We start from the raw sequence: 22239 nt of genomic DNA, 5'->3' as shown, positions 1-22239 counted from the left end.
CAGCAGATGAACCAGGGTGGACGAATGCATTTACAGAACAATGTATCTGATAAACTATGAATACCCCTCCCTAGCAAGAAAGGTTAGAGCTTTTGGTAAATCTGCTCCAGCCTTGCTCAATACTACACTGCAAAGAGACCAGGAACTTTAGATTCAGAGAAGCTAAGATAATGATGAATGAAATGGCAAGAGTAGTAAATCATTGTGAACATGAGCAGATCCCAAAGAAAGCTAGGCGTTCATTTTGAAAACGAAAATGTTTTGAGGTCATCTTGACACTGAAACTTTTACAGCATTGCTTAAGAACCTGCCAGCAGTCCTCTCTCATCCAAATCTAAGAGAATCTTGTGCTGACAGCAGTACTTGAATGAGGACAGTGACACGAGACTCAGCTATTGAGGTGCTTGGCTGCATTTGTACAAAGGCATTATATACTGTACAGTCCCATTATACACTGCACAGTCCCTCCTCCCCACTGATCAGAGTTTGGCAATACCTTGAGAAACTTGGAATTGGTTGATGATGATGATGATGATGATTATTTAGATAGCTACAAGAAATTATATTTGATAGGTCTGAAGGCATTAGCTCCCAACTTTGACTGCATTTTCTCCTCCCCCCCTACCAAATATTGGCTTAGACTAAACCGAGGTTAGGTTTTCGTTACTGAAAAGGAATTATTTAATCAAACAATATCCTTAGAATATATGTACATCCTCTTGCTATTCCTTAACATAAATTATAGAGGGGTTGGGGCTGTTTGTGTGTGTGTTCTTTAAGAAGAGGTCAGTATGTAAGATCAGCACAGGTGGGCTACAGGTTATTTGCTCACCCCACACAGCATCTCAGCCGAGCAGAGGGGCAGGTCACAGGACACTGGTCACAGACAGCATCGCATTACTCCTCTCTGAACACCGCTTGACTGGATTTCTGCTTCGTAAGCTCATATTCTAATACCTGTGAGATTTATACAGGCTTGCTTTCCTAAATCCCAGCTCAGGTGACAATAATGCTCCCACCGCCCATATAAAACACCATCATCTTTCCTTCTGTAAACTGTGTTTTGCTTCAATTCAGCAATCTTGCTAATAAAGTCTGTTAGGTTCATATGAGCTATTACAAAAAATATATACTAACTTACAGTTTGGTTTAAGCCATTTTTAGGAGAAAGGGTAAGTAAGAATATCTCCCATAACATCTTGTAGCAATATTACCATACCATGTTTATATACCTCTAGTGCTCTTATTGCATTTAAAGTGCTAAGATTTAGTTCTCCAGCTTTAAAAAGAATTACTGTATACAGAACAAATATCAAACTGTATCTGCCATGAGCGCAATCACTTCCTATAAAACACCTCCACTGTGATCATCATAATTTCGTAGCCTATTTCATCTCATGAACATTTTATGTAATAAGTGCAAGAAATATTTACTTCTCCATCACTAGTATCAGTAAATAACTACTCTTAGAAGAGTTAATTATTAAGGCACTGTAAAATTAAAGTAACTAGATGATAACAGTGGAAGATTTGCCTTCTATTGTCCAGTATATGAAAACAACAGTTCAGAAAAACTGTTGTACAACTCAATTTTTCTAAAAGACAGGCCATGCACAAGGCTCTCGAACACTGACACAGTAAATGAACACAGCACCTGAACATTCAATTTATCATATCCTGGAAGACTGCTGTAAACAGGTTTTAAGCAAATAAAAATTTGGAAAAATATAGAAACAAACACTTGTAATAGTGCTCACACAGCCTCAGCCTCAATATTGCAAACCCAAGACTTCTCAATACTGCAGCCACACAGAAAAGTCCACACTTTACCTATTTATGTAAAAATACTTAGCAAGAAATACTTGTGGAATTTTATAACCAATAAATAAGCACAGTTTTGACTTCCAGAAGAAAAAAAAAGGGGACAGAAAAATCAAATCTTAGTATGAATTGTAGTAACTCTAAAAGGAAGCAGTTGGAATAGCGCCCAATTTCTGTAAGTAATAGTTAAGAAATCTCCAAAGATTAACAAACTGCTTTCTGGTACAACTTCATACTGACAGATTTTGTAACTTTTACAGTTCACAAAAACCCATGAAGATGCATGAAACCCTGGGTTAAATGCTGAAGTAGATTTAGATGGAGACCCAGACTGCTGCATCAAACGTACAGTTGATTCTTTGATCCAGTGCATAAGTTATGGTGATTTTTTGAAGTTGGTGATTTTTTGAATTGAAGTTTTCACGCTGCATCCATAAAAACCATGTGACTGCCAAGTCATGGAAGTATTGTTCTTATGCTGCCACTTCCCAGGTACACTCTCGGGGTATTAATAACACTTATAAGAAACTACAGTGAGATGCTCTGAGTATTTCCAAGTAGATCAAGACATGGTTGATAGAAACTTATGTATTAAGTTGTCCTTTTTCATCACAGGCCTAGCTAGGGGCATGACTGGAATTATGGGCAAGTGATATAAAAGTACACTTATTAAACAATGCCAAAAATAATACAATTGTTACATTAAAGATAAGCAGGTCTCAAAGTAGCATTACCAAGTCTCTTGCAAATATTCAGGCTAGACATAAAACAGTCTCAAAACATAAACTAAGGGTTAGAAACAAACCTGATCTTCTTCAAAGGAGGTGGGCTAAACTCCACAGAAATCCTCAAGAGATACACCAACCAAAAGGTGAGTGTGTAATGAAAGAGAAGCAATCAGAAATGTTTTGAGATCTCAGTCCTTCACTCCTCTGTCCTACAGACTCTTCCCCAGGACTTGTGCAATAGAGGGGATGCCGTACCAGATGTGCAAACATATACTGACAGCACATTTTAAGGAACCTGGTTAACAACCTCCCTTGCTCCTTTGGTCCATATGTGCATTTGTAGCATAAGGAGCTCCAGGAATACTCTTTTGATGCTACTGCAATGACCAAGGGACATTTTTCAAGCCCTACAAAAAACACAGGCTCCGTGAGAGGTAAGTTTCCAACAGGCAGGCACTGAGATGTGTTGCACACCTGGAATGACACCTGATATTTCTGTCCTTGCCTTCTCCAGCATGTCCTCACAAAGTCTGCTCTGCAGTAGGGTAATCTTTGGAACGAAGACATCAATCCTAGAGAATCTCTTAAGACCAGAGAGCCTTAGAAAATGGTCTTGCCCTGATATGTAATGGTCTTAAAACTGGACATGGGAGATGTGGGGAAGGATAATTGATGAGTGATTGAAAATTTCCCAGAGGAGCAACAATCACTATACCACCCTATCTCCATGGGAAAACAAAGACTCAAATGGGAAACCCATGAAGTCTGCAGGAGTCCAGTGAGGAGCAGTATCTCTGACCACAGGAAAAACCCTAATCTGTCTCCTGCCCAACTCTAGAATATCAGGATGAAGAAGAGAAGAGGAAAAAAAAAAAAGAGGGCAAAAAACAGCTGAAAACATTAAACAGAGGAGTGCAAAGAAGAAACTGCTGCCACAGTACATTTTCACAAAACTAATGGAAAGTCCTGTGAAATGCAGCTTCTTCAGAGGCTAGTGATTTTTTGGCATGTTGTGCAAGAAAATCCCACTTTGCCATAAATGTCTAATTGATTCCTTCCTGCACTGTGCTCCTTATGGACACGAGTAAATGCTCTCCAATCTCAAGATCTGTCTAACACCTGTGCAATGAGATGCTATTTTTTGATGTTTGCTTGGGAAGGCAGATCCAAATCCCTCGAGATGAGGTTTGGAGACTCAGGTGGGACCCAAAACACTCATACTGAAAGGCAGAATAAGTCTTAGAAGCAGAATGGACTCAATTGTGTTAGAAAAGCCCTGATTGCAATGGATGCAGCTATTATTACCCTCCCAAGTGTCCTTGGGAGATGCAAAAAGCTGGGAACATATATCAGAGGACCTAGCTACGTTATCAGGAATATATTTGGAAAGAGCACTGAAAACTATCTGGTCTTACACCAAAAAGGCAGGAACTTCATGGTGGTCTGCAGGACCACCAATCTGGAGGAAGTCTAGTGAGGATACTATGTGGGTATACATGACAAACACTATGAGACCAGGCAAATCTCTACCTGCACTGGCTCGACTCCATCTCTCTGGGTGTGCTCTCAGAGCATGAGACTGACCTGAAATGCCCCAGCAGACACAGAGTTCAGCCAGTGTCTCTGGATTTAATTGACTGAACGAGAAACTGCATATTCACTCTTAGCCCCAGAGACCAAACAAATTAAAAACAGACTAAAGAGTTTATAAAGTTTGTTCCAGCCAGCATCCTTTCACCAAAGCTGTGGGGAAAAAAAAAAAAAAAAAAAAAACAAAAAAAAAACACCAACCAAAAAAACCCCACCAAACCCCTCAATATGGTTTTCTTTAAGATGGATGATGATCACCGTCACTGCTGGTGAACACCAAGGAGAAGCTCATGCGTTTGGACTGACAACAGTAGCAGACCATAATAAAATTAGGGACCTCTTGCAAGTACAGTGTACAGCAGTATAAAAATAAATGTGGTGCAGGTCAAGAGACATGATGCACTCTCTCCACTAAGGCGGCAGTACTACTGCCCCCATTTTGCTATTCTGGACTTGCACTTGGGAACAAAGTCATTTAGCCTACTTAAATCCCAAATGGGTCTCTGTTCTCCATTTCTCTTTCATTTAGAAGAATTAGTTCTACCAAATCCTTTCTCTGAGAAGAGAACTGCCTTAAAAGACCCTAGGGCTAGAAGAGCAAATACATCCTATTAAATCAGATTCTTATGAGAGTAGTCCATAAAGAGACAAAAGAGGGGTCAGAGAGAGAGTGACACAAAGACAGACTGAATGCAGCATTTGTGGATGACTGCACGTAGCATCCAAGAGTCTGCAGTGATTATTGTCCAGTTAGGGGAAAAAACGGACAGAACTGCACAGTTAGGAAAAAGCAAACAGGAGAGAAAAGGGTGATGCACTCCAGCACACCTTCAGAAGTGAGAACAAGTGTGAGGGCACTGGCCAACAGGTTGATAATAAAATCTTAGAGAGTCACAAAACTTAGGCAAAGGCTGTGATAACCCACAGGAGGCAGCAAGGTGATGTCTTGAGGAACACCAACAGTATCTATACGCCTGCTTTGGTTTTGATTCAACAGCAAAAATCCCCAGAGACTGAGGAGTTGCTTTGAGGATTTCACCCGCCTGAGACCAGACAGCTCTGCCGCCTCTGATGGGAGGTCCTCTATGACCTCTTGCATTTCTCTCTGTAGTTCAAATGGCTACAGAGACTTTGTTTGTCTTCCCTTATCAACACCAAGCTTGATGTCCTGGCAAATCCTGCAGTTTCTAGGAAAATGTTCCTTCCCAAGACATATCTGACTCCCAAACAACCACATGCCCATGGGAAGTCACAATTAGATGCTTCATTGCTTTGGAGAAGCTACCAAGAATGAAGCAAGAAACAAAGTCTTCTTTAAAAATAAAAGGCAAATCTCCATGACTGAAGACAAAAATAAAATGAAATTTAAGAAGAGAGGAAAACTACTAAAACAAGGACTGGGGGAAGTGTAGGCTGTTTCTCAACATGGGTTCTTAAAAACCTGCTTCTTCCCTTTTCATGCCTACAGAAGTAGGAGCCCGAAGCTATTTTTCTTCAGTCAGGTTTTCAAGCTGTGGTGCAGAGGTGCAACCTCAATGTTAATTTGCAGAAGGACAAACAGTCAGGGAGGATGTTACAGCACTCACTGCCAGTACAAAAATCATGAGTGACAAAATAGTTAATCCAAGTATTTTAACCTTCCTTTTCCCCCCAGCACACTGGATTATTTCTTCCATACTTTACGGGAACAGCAACAAACATAAAAGGAGGAGTCTTTACACCTATTAATATAATTCCCTAAAAAAATCAGAACATCTGTTTAAAACTGCATGACTGTTATTCACATGAGAGCCTAAAACTTGAACTTTGTCACCTGATTTATCTACAGCTGTGCTGATATATTTTCCTTTCATAATGTAACCATCAAATTTGACATACTGCAGTTGACAGGTTCAGACAGAGAGGGAGCACAAGAGGAAACATTTGGTTTCAGATGTGGGATATCACATTTATCCTCATTAGTGTGAGGTAACTCCCACACATAACTCCAACCTGTCAACATGGTACAGATCTAGATGAATCTCTCTGAAAGAGACCTTTCCAGGTTTTCACATTTTTTAAGTGCTTTCAGAAAATTTTAGAAATGTTATGCCCGAAGAAGGCATAATGACAAAGAAGTCAACGAATGCAAACCTGCAGAACTAGAACCGGGAAAATGTTTGGTTTTCTTCCTTAAAGAAAACTGGAGGTGGTGGACTAATTTTAGAGGCAGAATATGATTAACCAGCAAGAAACTTTTTTGGCTCTAAAAGAAATTTAAATTTTAAGATAATCTGTTGAACCACTCTTAGAGCAATATACTTTCTCATAAGAAAGGTAATATTTCTGATAAGTTTATTTTATTCTCAAAACTCTTTTACTTGCAGAGTCAAGAGTGCCAGTATAGACTAGGTCAGATGTATAATCCACAGCATCGCTTGTTCCCCTTTTCACTACCAGTCTCATCATCCTGGAGGAATACTGTTGCTGTGGGTGGTCAGAGGATGTATGTTGAATGCTCCCAGCAATTTCAGCCCTAATGAATACTCACTTATATCACAAATAAGTTAATTTCCACCTTTAAAGCACAGCCATAGGGAAATTTTTTTGGTGTTGCTAGAGATTAATGGTATCTTTTTACCCAATTCAGTTAATATGCAAAAGCTGTGAGGTTATCTTGTTACTTAAGGAACATAGTTTCTTACAAAAGCAGAGCAGCTGTTTATAATGACATGAGTGTTATTCACATGAGAGCCTAAAACTTGATCTTAAGAGGTGTTCCCTGCCCCAAACCATTTCAGAACCTGATGAAATACCAGTTCCTACCTTGCTACTTCATATATATCCTTCTTCCATAGGTCATGAGAGCCACCCAGGACAAATGGACATGTGCCATTTGCCTCAAGAGTACCTTACAACCAGGTTCCTCCCCATAGGGCTTAAGGGAAAACTTTGGAGGGGAAGAGAAATGCTTGACTTGTACAAAATGCTCCTCAGGAAACACGGTTTGCTACGACTACCCAAATCCAACAACTCTTCACCTCCTAATCAAGGTCTTTGTCCCGAGAAGTCTTTCACAGGCATAGGATCTAGTTTGTGTTACTATTTACTGATCACACAGATACCTGATGACAGCACTGCTGCTAAGGAACAGACAAATATTTAAAATGCAAAGAATAGTCCGTAAATAAAGTCCTAAAAAAAGTCAGGTGAAGTATAAAGCCATAAAGAGATCACTTTTCACTGGGCTCCAATTGAGATGCTACCTTCTCTCCCACCCTGACACCTATCTAATAGTGCTCTTTATGGAGCCCTTGAGGTTGCTGTGCCTGGCTGAGGGTACCTCCTATTAGGGTTTCCCTCCTCTCTGGAAGAAATACATTGGCATCAACCTAATGAATTTTGTTAACTGAACAAAGGTATCCTTGGTTATCTGCATTTAATACATAGTCATTTCTAAGGCAGTCTGTGCCACAAATCCATCGGACCCAGTTACCCCAAAGGATGAAACTTAAGTAACAGTACAAGCAGGATGAAGCTGGAGAAATAAAGTGGCAGGTGGGGCCAGCAGTAGTCCTGAAAGTCTGAAGCAGGTGAACTGGGGGGCCTTATTTCCCTAGAAGTGGAAATCTGGCCAAGACGACACAGACTATGGCTAGAGTCAGCCCAGAAAAAAAAAAAAAAAAACAAAACAAAAAAAAAAAGTTTATTAAACTTATTAAAAGAAAAGCAGCCCTAAATTTGGGATTCTGCATGCTGAGAAATTTCAGTTTCAGGTCCTAACTTACAGCTTTGTTTTCTCACTACTGACCCAAAGAGAACAAGAGTCCAAGCTCAGCCCAAACCAATACTTCCAAGGCTTCAAATCTGGTAGAAACAGCAATCCCTGGGCTTTCCTGCCTAGGTCCCCATCTGCCTCAGTGCAGCAAGTCCTGGAGACAGGGACCCAAAAGGGCTCTCTGACAAGCACAACTCTCATTCTGTAGCTGCTCAGGGCTGTATCTTGTGAAAGCCCAGGCAGGAGCCCACTAGAAAACCAGGCAACTTTTCAGTTAAATCCTACCTGTATTTCAATCTTTAAAAAAAAACCAACCAAACAAACAAACAAAATAAAACAAAAAAACCACCACAAACTATACAGAAAAATAAACCCCACAACCCTAAACTCTTTGCATAAAACTTTTCAGATTGAAGAAACCCAGAGCCAGTCCAAAAAGTCCAGATGTGCACGCAGCAAAGGGAAGTCTACCAGGATTGAGGCAGCCACCTCTTTTAGAGGTGATTGAGCATATCAACAGTTATTAAGTTCAGAAGATGAGACTAACCACACATCTCCCTTAGCTTTGCACAATTTAAGAGCTACTCTATGCAAACACCCTTAAAAGTGAGCTCCCAGATCAGTACATGTTCAGGCCAGAGGGTGTTTGGATTGAGAGGTCCTCAATCTGATGGGTATTTCCCTCCTGTTGGGACCAATGAACAAAATCCAATCCAGCTGAAGCATGGCACATGCCAGAGGAACAACCCTACGTCTCAAATTCAACACGCCTCTATCCAGCATGCCACAGATAGAGAGAACATCTTTCTTTTGAACTGAGTACCTCATTCTGATCTCCCTCTGATAGCACTTCACCATTTCTACTCCAAGAACATTTCCCTCCTCGTCTCCCCATCTAAATCAGTATCCTATTTTCCTTTACTGTGTTTCACTTCTCTCTGCCCAGCTTTGCAGTTTGATATGTAATAGGTTGAATAATAGAATGTATGGAAGATTTTCTTCTTATGTTTTCAATAAACTCAGTCTTTTCTCAAGTTTCACTGTATTAATTGACTCTTCATCTCTAGAGTCCACCCTGTTTGTACCAGTGCTGCTCTCACTCCTGACTGATTAAAAAAAAAAATACAGGGAGGGCAGGAAATCTGATGTTAAGACATGGAATAATAGGACAAAGAATACAAAGTTTCTACTCAGTCATCACATGTATGGGAGCACATGACTGGAGGGGAAAGAGTCAAGCCTACTAGTGTGGGTAGGGTTGGGCAAATGCATGAATGATTGCACATGTAAACTCAGGATTGGACAGCATGAAATTACCTTTCTGCTAGAAACAAAGAGAACATGGAAAAGTGGTGTCAAGCCTTGTCCTGACTCTTTGCTGAGGTACAATGCTACAGCCATTCCCACCCAAGGAACATAGCAAACCTGGAATTACCATCAGAAAGCATCATCAAGTCATAGTGAAGAAGAAAGAGTCTGGAGGTCAACACTCATCATTATCCAGCCTTTTAAGATTCACTGAGCTCAGCGAGTGTCACATACATACGAATTTTACATCCATGGTAGGGAACCAAAATACTCAAGGATCATAATTATAAAGGTCTCACTAGGACTAGTAGAGTCCTTGTGTCTAGAGGGGAAAATTAAAACAGACACTACTACTGCTTCACCATGATAAATGAGAACACAGAAAGTAACAGTGAAAATGACGGATGTTTTCAAATCCGTTTTACTTAAATTATTATTTAAAAATGTGAAACTTCACCAATATATAACTCAGATTTCCAGTAAGAGGCTCTATCTAAACTCTGAATCATAAATTATAAACAAACATAAGAATATTGGTTATCAAATATTCTACAAGAGTAATTTTTATTCATGTTAATCACAGCTATAAGTCCAAGTAAGGAAAGAAAGAGGAATTAAAGGAAGAAACACAGCATTTATTTGATTTTTGAGAAAATACCTCTCAGTAATACTTATAAAGATGTGTTTCTCCAGTAGAGTTTTGTAAAGAATAAAGTTTATAATTGTGGGGCGGTGGGGGGTGTTAATAACTGAGAGGACACAGAATGATAAGTCAAAATGAGCTAGTGAGCCTGTTCTCCTAACCATAATCCAACCCATTTGATAACATCTTCTTCCATTTCCATTACTTCATCATCACTCATTGCATTATGTCTAAACATAGACTATAAACTCTTCATAATTTCGTTTGTAAAGCATTATGCATATTTACAGAGCTATCTGAATAATCTTAAATTAAGTTATGAGACCAACCGAAGACTGGGGGAGAGCCAAGTCATGCCCTCATACATAGAGGGCTTCCAGAAGAGCAAGGTTAAGCTAAAGCGCCCAAAGGACACAAAAGTTGTCTTTGACACACAATTGCTTCAGAAGACAACAAGCAAGAATTCAGGAATAGAGTCTGGACCAACAATTACAAACATCTGGTAAATTCAAGGAAATGACAGTAATAGTACATCATCATCAGATGTATCAAATAAAGGGTCATTTGAGTACCAAACTGTGTTCAATACTCTAAACCGTGGTGGGAACAGGTCTGCCTGTAAATCCCCCAAAAAAACCTCTCCAAAGAATGTAAAAAGGCTCAGCAGGAGATATACACTGATTTTGACAGTTTCCTGTCAAGGTTTCCTGTCCTTGACAGATTCCTGTCCTTGACAGTTTCCTGTCAAGGTTTATCACTGGACAACATTGAACACAACATCCAAAAGCAGCCATGCAGCAAAAATACTGTGAGCATGCCTCTGACGTGGTGGTGTTTTGGGAAGCAAGCACAGAGCTGTGCAGTGAAAAACCTCCACATTTTACCATGCAAAAAAATACTATTCAAATATTATTTTAAAGCAGTTATTTTAGCAGTAGAACAAATCCTGAACCTCATCAAAGTAGTCTCTGCATTCAAATGGAGGATTGAAAAACCTAAATCCTTCCATGTAATGATGGGGGTGGAAACATATAATTTGCTTTGGCATTCCCCACTAACTACTTCATAATGCAAAATACCATTTGAATGTGCAAAATTTAAAAATATTAGAAGCTGGAGGAATTAAACCTCTGCCTTGAGACCTTAAAAGGACAGAACATTAAAGCTGTTTTGGGAAGCTAGCAAAAAGCATTTGTAACTATACAGCATTAAGAGTTTGGCAGGAAACCACGTTTAAAGGATGGCTTACTGCCTTGAAAATATTTTTGTTTAAAAGAAATTAATTTCCACATGTACATGTAAACACACAAGTTATACATAACCTGCAGCTTTTCCATATTTGCTCTAAAGATACGGGCAAGCAAGAAATCTCCGTTCCCCTTAGGTATTAACGGGTCAACTTGCAAGTCTACCAGATGGCTCTGGTAAGGAGCAAGAATAATTTTATAAGCTTCTATCCATTTGCATTGTACCAAATCAAGCTGAGAATTTGCTTGTTGCATTAGTTGAATTAAAACAGTGACACGTGCCTCAGAACTCATTATCGCTCTCAGAAGAGGGATGCCACAGTAGATGGACATGAGGTTTGATCAAGCTCAGTAACTCCTACAGATGAACATACACTTCCTTTAAAAAGAAAACATATATAATGACGTGCCCAATTTGACATGTGAAGAGCTAGATAGAGAACTTGGAAAAAATAAGACACAAAATGCAAATAGATGACATTTTGGAGAAGCAGAGCACTGGCAACACCAATCCCATTAAGAGATTTTCAGAAAACTGACGGCTCCCAAGAATAGCAGAATATCCACTGCTCTCAAGTTCCACCAAGAAAACAAAACCCTGCCACAACACATACTGTGACAAATCAGACGTGCTAAACTGCAGATGCTACACTTATTTCGTGCACAGGACAGAAAAATACCATTTTCTATTTTACAACACGTTGCTTCTGCAGAGAGCCCCATGTTCTTTATCAACATTTATAAGCTTGTCCTCACAATGCCCTATAAGGTAGCGAGCCATGACCATTTTCTCCTTGTTTTACAGTCATTTCTCATTTCCATAACACCATTCTTTCTGTTAAGTCCCTAATTTATATAGCAAACCATTGCTATTGCCTGAAAGCCAAAGAACTATATTTAGTGAAGGTTTATTCCAACGGATCTCAGTGCAAGGTTAACAGCTTTCACCTTCTTTCTTTATATAGGGAGGCACACAAATCTAGTCAGAAATTTTCCAGGCAGAAGTAGTCCACACAATTTTTCAACAACCATATTTAGACAACGTCCTTAACTTCTTTCTTTGAAACGATTTTTCCCATGAAATAAAGTTTTCATCTCTACATGTGTTGATAAAAAAAGAAATAAATATAAGCTTTTTAAACCGTACCTTCCATGACATACACCAGGGAACCCACATCTCCTTCCTTGATGATGCAGCTGTCTTTGCCATACTCCACGGGATACATACAATCCACAATCTCCTGGATCTGAGACAGTTCCAGATTCTTCATGAAGTCATTGTCAAGGATCGCTTCCTTTATTAGCTCCTTGGACCTGAGGCAAAAAAGACAAGATTTACCCACATGACCATCAGCCGAGCTCATTAATAGCATGTGAACTTTAGCACAACCACATGGCGCCCCAATGAGTATTGCCTTGGAAAAGAAATCCAAAATTTGCCCTAAAAATCTGATAAAGTCCATCTGCAGAGAAGAAAAAAAATTACAAAAACGTTAACTTGTAATTATTTTTAGTAAATAAGTTTTAGATACATCCAGTATTGAAATAAAAATAGATTTCATGTGATTGCAAGATCCTCTTTTAGCTCCAAGTTTCACATCTATAATAATACCAAAGAATAACATAGCTACTTGAAATATCTTCCATATACAAAACTCAAAGGAAATACAATCAAGAAGTTAAAGGATTTATGACTTAGTTTATTATATTTTCTATTAAATTATACAAACTGGAGCACACAAAAGCGTGATACTGCACTGATTCTTTGAGTATTAATCAAACGCCAAAGGCCATTATATTCACTAGAGGAGGCACCACTGTTACAGGAATAACACCACCATTAATTCATTTCTGTGATGACTAAACGGAAAATTCCAAAATTGTATCAGTGTGCATATGCGCAATTATACGTGCAATTTTGGTTTGGCATGCCATGAGGTTGGAATTCTGGAGTTCTTAGTAGCCACTTTGCAAAGTTGAGTAAGGAATGAGTTGTTTCTGAAGAGACAGATTTCAGAACTCAAAGTCCAAGCATTCTCTGGGAGACTACCCAAATGGGTATGTAATACAACCTGCTCTCTCTAGAAGTGCCTCTGCCAGTGTATTTTATGACAGAAAATATGCAACAAAACCAACTATGTTTTCCCCGATTTTCCTGAGATTCTTTCATTTTCTACAACTAAAGTGCTCACCGCACGCGAGTCATGCTCAGGTGAACCCTCCAATCTTCCCTTCAGACTGTCAAGTTCAACTTCATCCATCTGCTAATGCAGCGTAACCACCCTGTTACGACATTTTACAAAAAACTCCTAACGCAACCTGTGCAAATGAACAACTGAGAATGCTAAATCTGTATCTAGACCAAAACTAAAGCCCCTAAAACACCTGCAGGCTGGACACCAGGTTCTTGGCCCTTCATTTCTCACTCTGCATCTTCACTTCTGTGGGCTGAACAATTTGCTATTGTGAACATAGCCCAGGCAGATGACAGCTACCTGCAGAGCTTATGCATTCAAAAGAGTTTTGCCTTTTTGAAATAAGAATATGAAACAAGGTTTTCAAAGAAAGATACATTAATTGATTGTGTCTTCTTGAAAAAGCGCCAAATTGGGACTTCAGAAGCCCAAAACCAGCCAGACAGCCGTGGGGATATTATACCCATGCTACAGTCCTTTTAAAGTATGCCTCAAGGTTATACGCAGCACAGATTCAATTTGTTAACGTTTAAGATGCTTTTTATGCTTTTGATTGTTTTGAGGATGTTTCGACAAAACACGCTATTTTACATCAGAGTCCACCAGTACTGACCCAGCTGAAGAGCAGGATGGGAAGCAGACCAGACTTTTCAAGTACTGTCTGCAAGACGACACAGACTCGGACTGCTACAAAACCGTTTTGCTCTTGAGAAATTTAATTTTACTTCACATGCTGTCACTCCAATTCCTTGTGCTTGCAAATAAAAACCACCAGAAAAACTTACATCTGTGTTATTTCTTGCTTTCAGTAATGCAAGAAGCTGGTAATTTGTAAGGCTGACCAGATGACAGATAACCCGATTTCCTTATTCCCTCCTCCTGTGCTAGTGTGAGACTACACTTTCTATGCTCTGCCTTCACTCAGTACTGCTCTTTCAGTCTTAGCCACCCCCACAGGTCCCCCAAATCCTCCTAACAAAGGCACTAATTATTAGCATTACTCAAACTGCCTGCCAAAGACAAAAGCATAATAAAAGCTTTCACATTACTCATATCAACTAGCATTACAATTTCAGCCATTTATTTCATTTTGACGCTCAAAATGAGGCTTTCTCCTTGATAAAATAAAGTCACCCTTTCAAGTGGAGTGTTTGTAAGAATACCCACAAGAGACCGGAGGGAATTCAGACGTGGTTCAAGTCAGACCTCCCTGGCCCTCAGTAAAAAACAATGCTTTTCTTGTCAGAATCCAGCACGGTGAAGGATTTGAAAAGGATCTGGGAAATTTGGTCTAAACAACAGCGAAGGAGCAGCACAGGGGCTAGGAATGTCCATTGAAGTCTGTTTTGGGGAGAAGCAGCAAAACATACACGACATGAACAAACTTACTGAGAGCAGCCCTGAGGAGAAGGACTTGGGGGTGTTGGGTGATGAGAAGCTGAACATGACCCGGTAACTGCGCTGGCAGCCCAGAAAGCCAACCGTGTCCTGGGCTGCACCCAGAGCAGTGTGGGCAGCAGGGCGAGGGAGGGGATTCTCCCCCTCTGCTCTGCTCTCGTGAGACCCCCCTGCAGTGCTGTGTCCAGCTCTGGGGGCACCAACATAAGAAAGACACGGACCTGCTCGAGCGGGTCCAGAGGAGGCCACGAAGATGCTCGGGGGGCTGGAGCACCTCCCCTGTGAGGACAGGCTGAGAGAGTTGGGGGTGTTCAGCTGGAGAAGAGAAGGCTCTGGGGAGATCTTAGAGCGGCCTCCCAGGACTTAAAGGGGCTACAGGAAAGGGGGGAGGGACTCTTGATCAGGGGGTGTAGGGATAGGATGAGGGGTAATGGTTTTAAACTGAAAGAGGGCAGATTTAGATTAGATGCAAGGAAGAAATTTTTTACTGTGAGGGTGGTGAGGCCCTGGCAGAGGTTGCCCAGAGAAGCTGTGGCTGCCCCCTCCCTGGAAGGGTTCAAGGCCAGGTTGGACGGGGCTTTGGGCAACCTGGGCTAGTGGAAGGTGTCTGTGCCCGTGGCAGGGGGGTTGGAACTAGATGATCTTTAAGGTCCCTTCCAACCCAAACCATTCTATGATTCTATGAAATTTAGGGAATTTATGAGCTTAATGGTATTATTACAGTCTAGGAGTACATCTGAACCAAGGGATTCACAGCCTCTGCCCTTCAACATAGAAATATCAGAGAAATTAAAGCTCAGATGCCCACTAAGTCATTCAAACCCTTTTAACAACAATACAAAATACATCCATTAAGAGGAAAAATGCGCCAGCCGGGACATCAATAATGCAGTTTCATCTCTGCCACATCTAAGCATCTTAAAAGTAAGTATCTCCATAGGATGATCTGGATAATAACTCAGTCACGCTTGAATATAACCAAAATAGATATTACTATTTAAGGATAATTAGTTAAAATGACACTTCAAATACAAAGAGCACAGCATAAAAAGAAAGCACCTCCAGCTGCCCATAAACACTGCTGGCTGCAGGAACAAGCACCTTGAGACCCAACTGCATATTTATGAATGTATTCACATCAGACTAAACCATGCTTCATAGTTTGTAAGCTACAAACGTTTTCATTAGGAAATAGGCCATTCATCTTTAAAAAAAATAAATAAAAAGCTTAGTTTGACATATTTGAAAATTAGTTGATACTAAAAATACATTGTCAGAGCTACAATAAGTTACTCTATTGTTCCCTGCAAGAGAATATTCGTCACTCTAATAATTCAAAAAATTATTCATGCAATGTAGATTACCATTCCCCCATACTTACACATGCCAGCCCTTCAGCAACTTCTACATTGTTCTGTTACACAGTTTTCTTTCAATATGATTCACAGGTCCAATTTCAGGTAAATACATTTTTTTCTTTTATATTTGTTTTTAGATGAAATGAAACTCAAAAACCTATAAATTAACTCGGATTTTACGATTATTCCATAATAAAGGCTGTTCTAAACCACACCATTCTTTAATCATCATCATTAGTGTTTTAAAACAGCATCTATCCCAGATGTGTGAATACACAGATCTACCTAGTAATACAGAAAAGGTATTCAAAATGGTCAAAAGCACACTCTTGCTATTGCAAGTAAGTGGTTTAAACAAGATACAGCTGTTTCATTACGTCTTATTTTCAAAAAGTATTTATTCTGTATTTTCTGATTCAAGTTTCTAACAGAAACAATCTGCAAACAAAATCAACTACAATATTTGTAAGGGAACAGACTATTTCCAAATAACCCTGTTTTAAGATGGGGTCATTTTCATGAATATTTACTCAGCGCTGAATTGAACGGCTCCTAATGCAGAGGGTCAGTCCGAGTAGAAAGTAGTTGTTGTCATCTTTACTCTCCGGAGGAAGGAACCTGGCACTAAGCCACTACTATTTTTCTAAAAGATTAATGATCAAATGCGATGCAGACTTGACGAACAGTTTAAAAAAAAAAAAAAAAAAGGGCACAATCCTCTGCGATACATCCTTTCCCAAATCAGTTTAAGTCCATCACAGTAATTAATAAGGCAACAGTAGGAAGAAGCTAATTGCATTCTAATTTGCAGAAGTCATGCAAAAAGCGCCTTAAGAAGTTTGCTAAAAATACACTTAATACGTAAAAATGGTTGCAAATGCCTCTCAGAGCAAAGCCTATAAATGTGCATTAATTCACACACCTCCTAATCCTGTACTGGGGGCTGGTCTGGTTCTCAAGCCAGATCAGAGCCAGCCACCAACCCCCACAGCAAGCCAAGCATGACAGCTTGGGAGCAGAAAAATGCCTGGAAAAAAATATAGCCACGTTTTCTGTCTCAGCAGACAGGGACTCTGCACAGAGCCCGTGTTTCAGCTGTGCTGGAGAAGGCTTGTATTATCTTATTGCAGTGGCCATAAAAGGCAGAATCTGGCCAAGCATTCTGCTCAAAACCCTGCTGCTAACATCCACTGGCTACTCAAACAAGCATGAAGGCAGAAGGTAAAAATTTTGATTTGCAGCAGACCCAAAAAAACCTGGGATGTTATGCAGCCCCACAAGAGAAGCAAAGTTAATGCTACAGTGGTGTGCAATGTACAGAGTAAAATACCAAAGCCCGAATTACAGCCTGTTGTTATCCTGAGAGTAATTTACATATTACAAAGAGCTGAATGAATAGTCATCGCAGGCTCTTCACCCACAGCAAAGAAACCCCATTCTCTATGCTAGATTTGTATCTTCAGGCACATACGATAAATATTAAAACAAAAAGTGAACCTTCGTCCCAAAAGGTCCTATTTCAACATCAGAAAAGCCGCTTGCTGAGTTCAAGGAAGGGAAGAATTTAAGTGCGGATGCAAAGCCTACTGCCATATACATCTAGGGACACTTAGAGCAATGCAAAGCCCTCCTTGACACGTACTGTGCTGGTACAGCATCAGTTTGCAGTGGAGTTTGCAGGATCCTGACATTCAAAGCGAGCAGCAGTAGCTACACGGGTACCACTCTCCAGGTAATCTACTGCTGGCAAGAGCTGATTAAACAGAGGTGGATCAGGAAGAATAAAGGGAATGAAGAGTTCAATTTAGACAACAGTGACACAGAGCAGCTGGGAGCAGATCTGAATTTTATGGTGTTCACCAGTATACCACCACAGCTATGTACCAAAACTATTTGAAACTACCAGCCAGAAAAATGAAAAGCAATGTACTAGGCAGACAGGCTGGAAGTTGTCTCAAAAAAGGGAATGAAAAAGTACGTTTTGTATTAATAGTTGAGAAGAAGAAAAAAATACACAAGACCTTTTCTTTAGCCGTTCCTCTCTTCAAACTTTAAATACAACTTTTCAATATGAACTTTTATGCCAATACTAATGGGGGAAGGAGTATTTTTTCTAGAGCCTCCCCCATCAGAAGTCTGCCAATTACTACTAATGACCTAAAGCCCTGTATTTAGGAGGGAAACATCTACAGGAATTTGACCAAGCAGAGAGACAGAGCTTACTGCCAGGGCTGAAGTTTAAAGCAGCAAAAGTGCAGCTCCCTGGGAGATGAGAACTCCTTGTTTACTCGTGTGATAAACCCTCCTCAAAGCTACTATGACCAGTGGCATCTTTTTTTGTGCTGTTTCATTATTGCTGTAAAAATCCAAATTAAATACACATCCTTTACATCTATCCACCAATGAAACCTATCAAGCGTATTTGTAGAAACTTATGCCCAAGCACTACTTTTTTGGGAGCTTCCAAATCCATAACCCTCCACAAGGAATTAAACTGATTTCAGTAGGTAAGAAACATGTGAAAAAATCTGCAACATCTGTCCCAGAATATGACGAGTGATACAAGAGTCCAGACAATCCCTACAACAACCATCTGTTTAAAATCCACACCGTGAAATGTTTAAAAGCCTTTACTTCTACAAAATGTGGCCATGGGAAAAAAAAAAAAAAAAAAAAACTTCTTTAAAAAGAGAAAACATGGCCAAGTATTATGCCTGCTCCAGATTACCAATAACTATTCAGCAGGATAGAAATACACTGCAAAAAGTGTTAAACAGATTTTTTTTTAAGTTGTACCTAGACATACCTGCATTTCATAAGGGGGCGTCCGTTCCAAGTAACACAAAAAGCAAAGGCTGCAAGCTTCTAGCAGGTTTGGGAAAGCTTTTTGCTCAAAGCCCACATTCACAGAGCTCTTAACTATGTTTTTAAGCTTTTGTGTACTTAAAAGAGTATGTAAGACTAGAACACATACTCACACGCTGCTCTGGAAATAGGACCTCAGCGATTCAGTTCCCAGCCTAGTTAACACCGAAACACTGAGTTACCAATTATGAACCTTTTCATCTCTTTAACCAACAAAACTAAAGAAAATCTCTGATGGAAGGATGTATGTTTAATCTGACACCAAGAATGGACAAGTTAGTAATTTGAATAAGGTGTTTTAAATGTTCTCTATAGATATGCTCCCTGCCACAACAGAAAAGCCCACACCTTCTAAAAAGCAGTAAATATAAAGATACAGCAGCCTTACTAAAACATTGCTATTACTTACTGCAAAATTATTCAATCCATCAGGTAGCCCATAGATCCTCTATGTATTTCTCTGCATACTTTACCTTCTTGGCTCTGTTTATGAATACTGCGGCCTGGCCAAATATAGAGAGGTTAAAAAATAACAGTCAAAAATCACAAAGCTCTCCATGATATTAAAATGACAGTCAACAAGAGACAGCAGTCAAAATCTTTTCCTTGCACTCATCACTTCTCAACAGGTTGTGTTACTTATTGTAGGTTCTTAGTTCCTACATAAGAAATAGAGGCAGAAAGCAGAACTTTGCAAGATTATTATTTGATCCCTCAGTCACCAACTTGAAGTCCGTAGGCCTCAGGAAAGCAGGGTTTGCAGCCAAAGTGTTTATGTTCTTAGAAAAATAATTTGTGCCAAGTCAATCACGGAAAGGTGGAGGGTTATCCCCGACTGCTCCGGAAGATTTTGCATTAAAGGCGGTAACAAACATGCACAGCTTAGGGCAGTATATACTTTTTGCATGACAGCAATGCAAGAGGAACTATAGCTTTCTGGAGTGCATGAGACTGCATAATATCTTTAAATACTAAAGTCTGCAAGTGAAGAAAGGAATCTTCTTTTGCTACTTACTACTAGGAGCAGAACAGTACAGAGAAGCCCAGATTTTTAGGTAAAATTTGGGTCTTGTTTGGATTGTAATGCCATTAATAGTTGATAACTCAACATTAGCTGTTTGTTTTGGCTACGGATAAAGACCACTTTGAATATTTCTTAAGGGGAATTTTAAATATAACTCCAGAGAGCTATTCTTGTCTCATTAACTGGAAATAAGAGTAGGATTCAAGTCCAGGACTGAGTAACATGAAAGCCCTTAAACAAACTTGTGGATTTTCTTTACAACGCTTGCCTTTCCCACAACATAAAACTCACAGCGTATCTTCAAGTTGCAAGAGGAAATTTCTGAGTAGAATCTTAAGCATCTTCAGACAAGACTGTTACTGCATAGTCGGATGGAAGAATATGCTCTTGAGAAGAGTACACTAATTTTTTTTTTTTAATTGACATTTTGTTTAAAGAGACAAGCAACAGGGGAAGTAACTGTGCCCTAACCTAAACCTGTAAAAAAGGAAAATAACCCCACCATTTTAATTTTTCTTGTACTTAAATACAACTTACAGTTGCAGAATCAAGTTGCTCTGTAGAGAATGTGTCAATCAGACAGCTCCACCTAAGATTTCTAAATATATCAGTAAAACATGCAATTCATTTACACTGCTGTTCATGATATCATATTTTGGCATTTGACATTTAAAAAGCAAAATAATTTGAGAAAAAAAAATTAAAATCTCCCTTCACCTACGCTGAAAATTGTTGTTAGTATAAAAATACTGTAGGCAAGAGTTAGTTAACTCTTGCATTTTAACGTGTCTCACCCTACAGATCTTAATTTACCACCCTTTTCTAAGCTAGTGTTTTGCATCCTACAAAAACCCAGGTTTAGATACTGGAAACGCTGGCAAGCTCAGTAAAAAAAAGCTCTTGCCAACACAATTTGCCAGCTTCTGAAATATCTGACACCTCCGAGGAACTCCCACGTGAGCTTCATTTTGAGAAACCACTACCAAATAGGATCAAGCAGCCACTTGATTACCTGAAGCAAACAGTAGACGCTTTGGGCAGCTAATTATAGATGAAAACATGTAGCAAGGTCATGGTGAAGGAGGAATGGGGTGAGTCTCAGAGACACTTAGCCAGAAAAGCCTAGCCAAAAAAAAATGGTCTTTTGAGGTGTGTTATACCAATACATCTCGCAGTTTTGGTGCTCACATCCAGCGCGACTGAGCTGGAGACTTTTTGCACCAACACAAATAGCAGAGAAAACATATGTACCCGTATGTCGAAACACCAAGGGATCCAGAAACAATCCAAACTCCTCCAGGAGGAGTTCAGTTAGCAAGACTGAGTCGCGGAGATCCAGACAAACACATCTTGAAGGTCATAACAATGCATCTTGAAAAGAAACACCTACTTTAAAGGCAAGAATTTCTCCATCAGTCAAACAATTATCCACATATGGTTCCACTCTTGGCAGCTCCACGAAGTGAACTTTGACTGGAGGCAGGTATGAGGAGTCTAGCTAAATGGCGACTAAACAGTTGTCCCAAGTTAATTAGTATATTTTGAGGTCTGTGTGGCTTCATAGTGATAAACGAGCATGTGGACAGAGAACTGCATTCACATGCCCTGGAGAAGAAAGTTCCTGGTAGCTGCTACAGAGATGGTCTTTGCCCTGCTAGAATAAGCAGGAAATCTGCCAAGTGGATGATAAACTAATTTAAATAGATGCAGAAATCCAATTAGAGATCCTCTGAGCAGAGACAGCTCATTCCCATCTCTTGGGTTAGAGGCTACTAACACGTCACAGCTTTTCTAAATGCACGGTTGTCCAGGAGAAATGAATGCACTCTGCACTTTGCTCCTCCTCGGCATAAGAACATCAAAAGTGAACACTGTCATGACAGCGTAAATATATAGCTGCTTCTGGTAAAAGTTTAGGATGGGGTTTCACAGAAATGTGATGTATGGGGGGGAAAAAAAGTGACAGAGATTCAATGTTGCTTACTCTGATTCACCTAACACTTCTGATGGATGCTACTGTCACTAGGAAAGTTGCTTCAGCTATTTTGCTTTTCAGCTGCCTGGAGAAGTCCACAGTCTAAATGTCATAGGTGTACGGCAGCAGAATGCAGACAAGTGCTTGGAGCCTCAGTCTTTCAATAAATATTCTCAGCAATTTTAGAGAGAAATAGTTCTTCCTGCTTTACGAGTCAGTAAAAGGACTGACGTTAGCAGCTATGCTTTGAGACATAAATATTTGAAAGATGTATGGATTATCAAAATAACATACCCCTCTGCCAAGAGCCAAGTAGCAGCCTGCGGGTAT

General features: G+C 39.8%; 1 protein-coding gene across 2 annotated transcripts in view; it reads right to left on the bottom strand.

The window, feature by feature from the left end:
* PRKG1 (protein kinase cGMP-dependent 1) overlaps positions 1–22239 on the bottom strand; it is a 533626-nt gene that overhangs the window by 454213 nt on the left and 57174 nt on the right. For both annotated transcript variants that reach the window (XM_074830170.1, XM_074830169.1), the window contains exon 2: positions 12242–12408. In XM_074830170.1, coding sequence (XP_074686271.1) covers positions 12242–12408 — 167 coding nt within the window. The remainder of the gene's footprint in view (positions 1–12241; positions 12409–22239) is intronic.

Source organism: Strix aluco, chromosome 7, assembly GCF_031877795.1.
Source record: "Strix aluco isolate bStrAlu1 chromosome 7, bStrAlu1.hap1, whole genome shotgun sequence".
Taxonomy (NCBI): Eukaryota; Metazoa; Chordata; class Aves; order Strigiformes; family Strigidae; genus Strix; species Strix aluco.
Note: the sequence above shows the minus strand (reverse complement) of the source record. Positions and strands in the feature narration are given on the sequence as shown.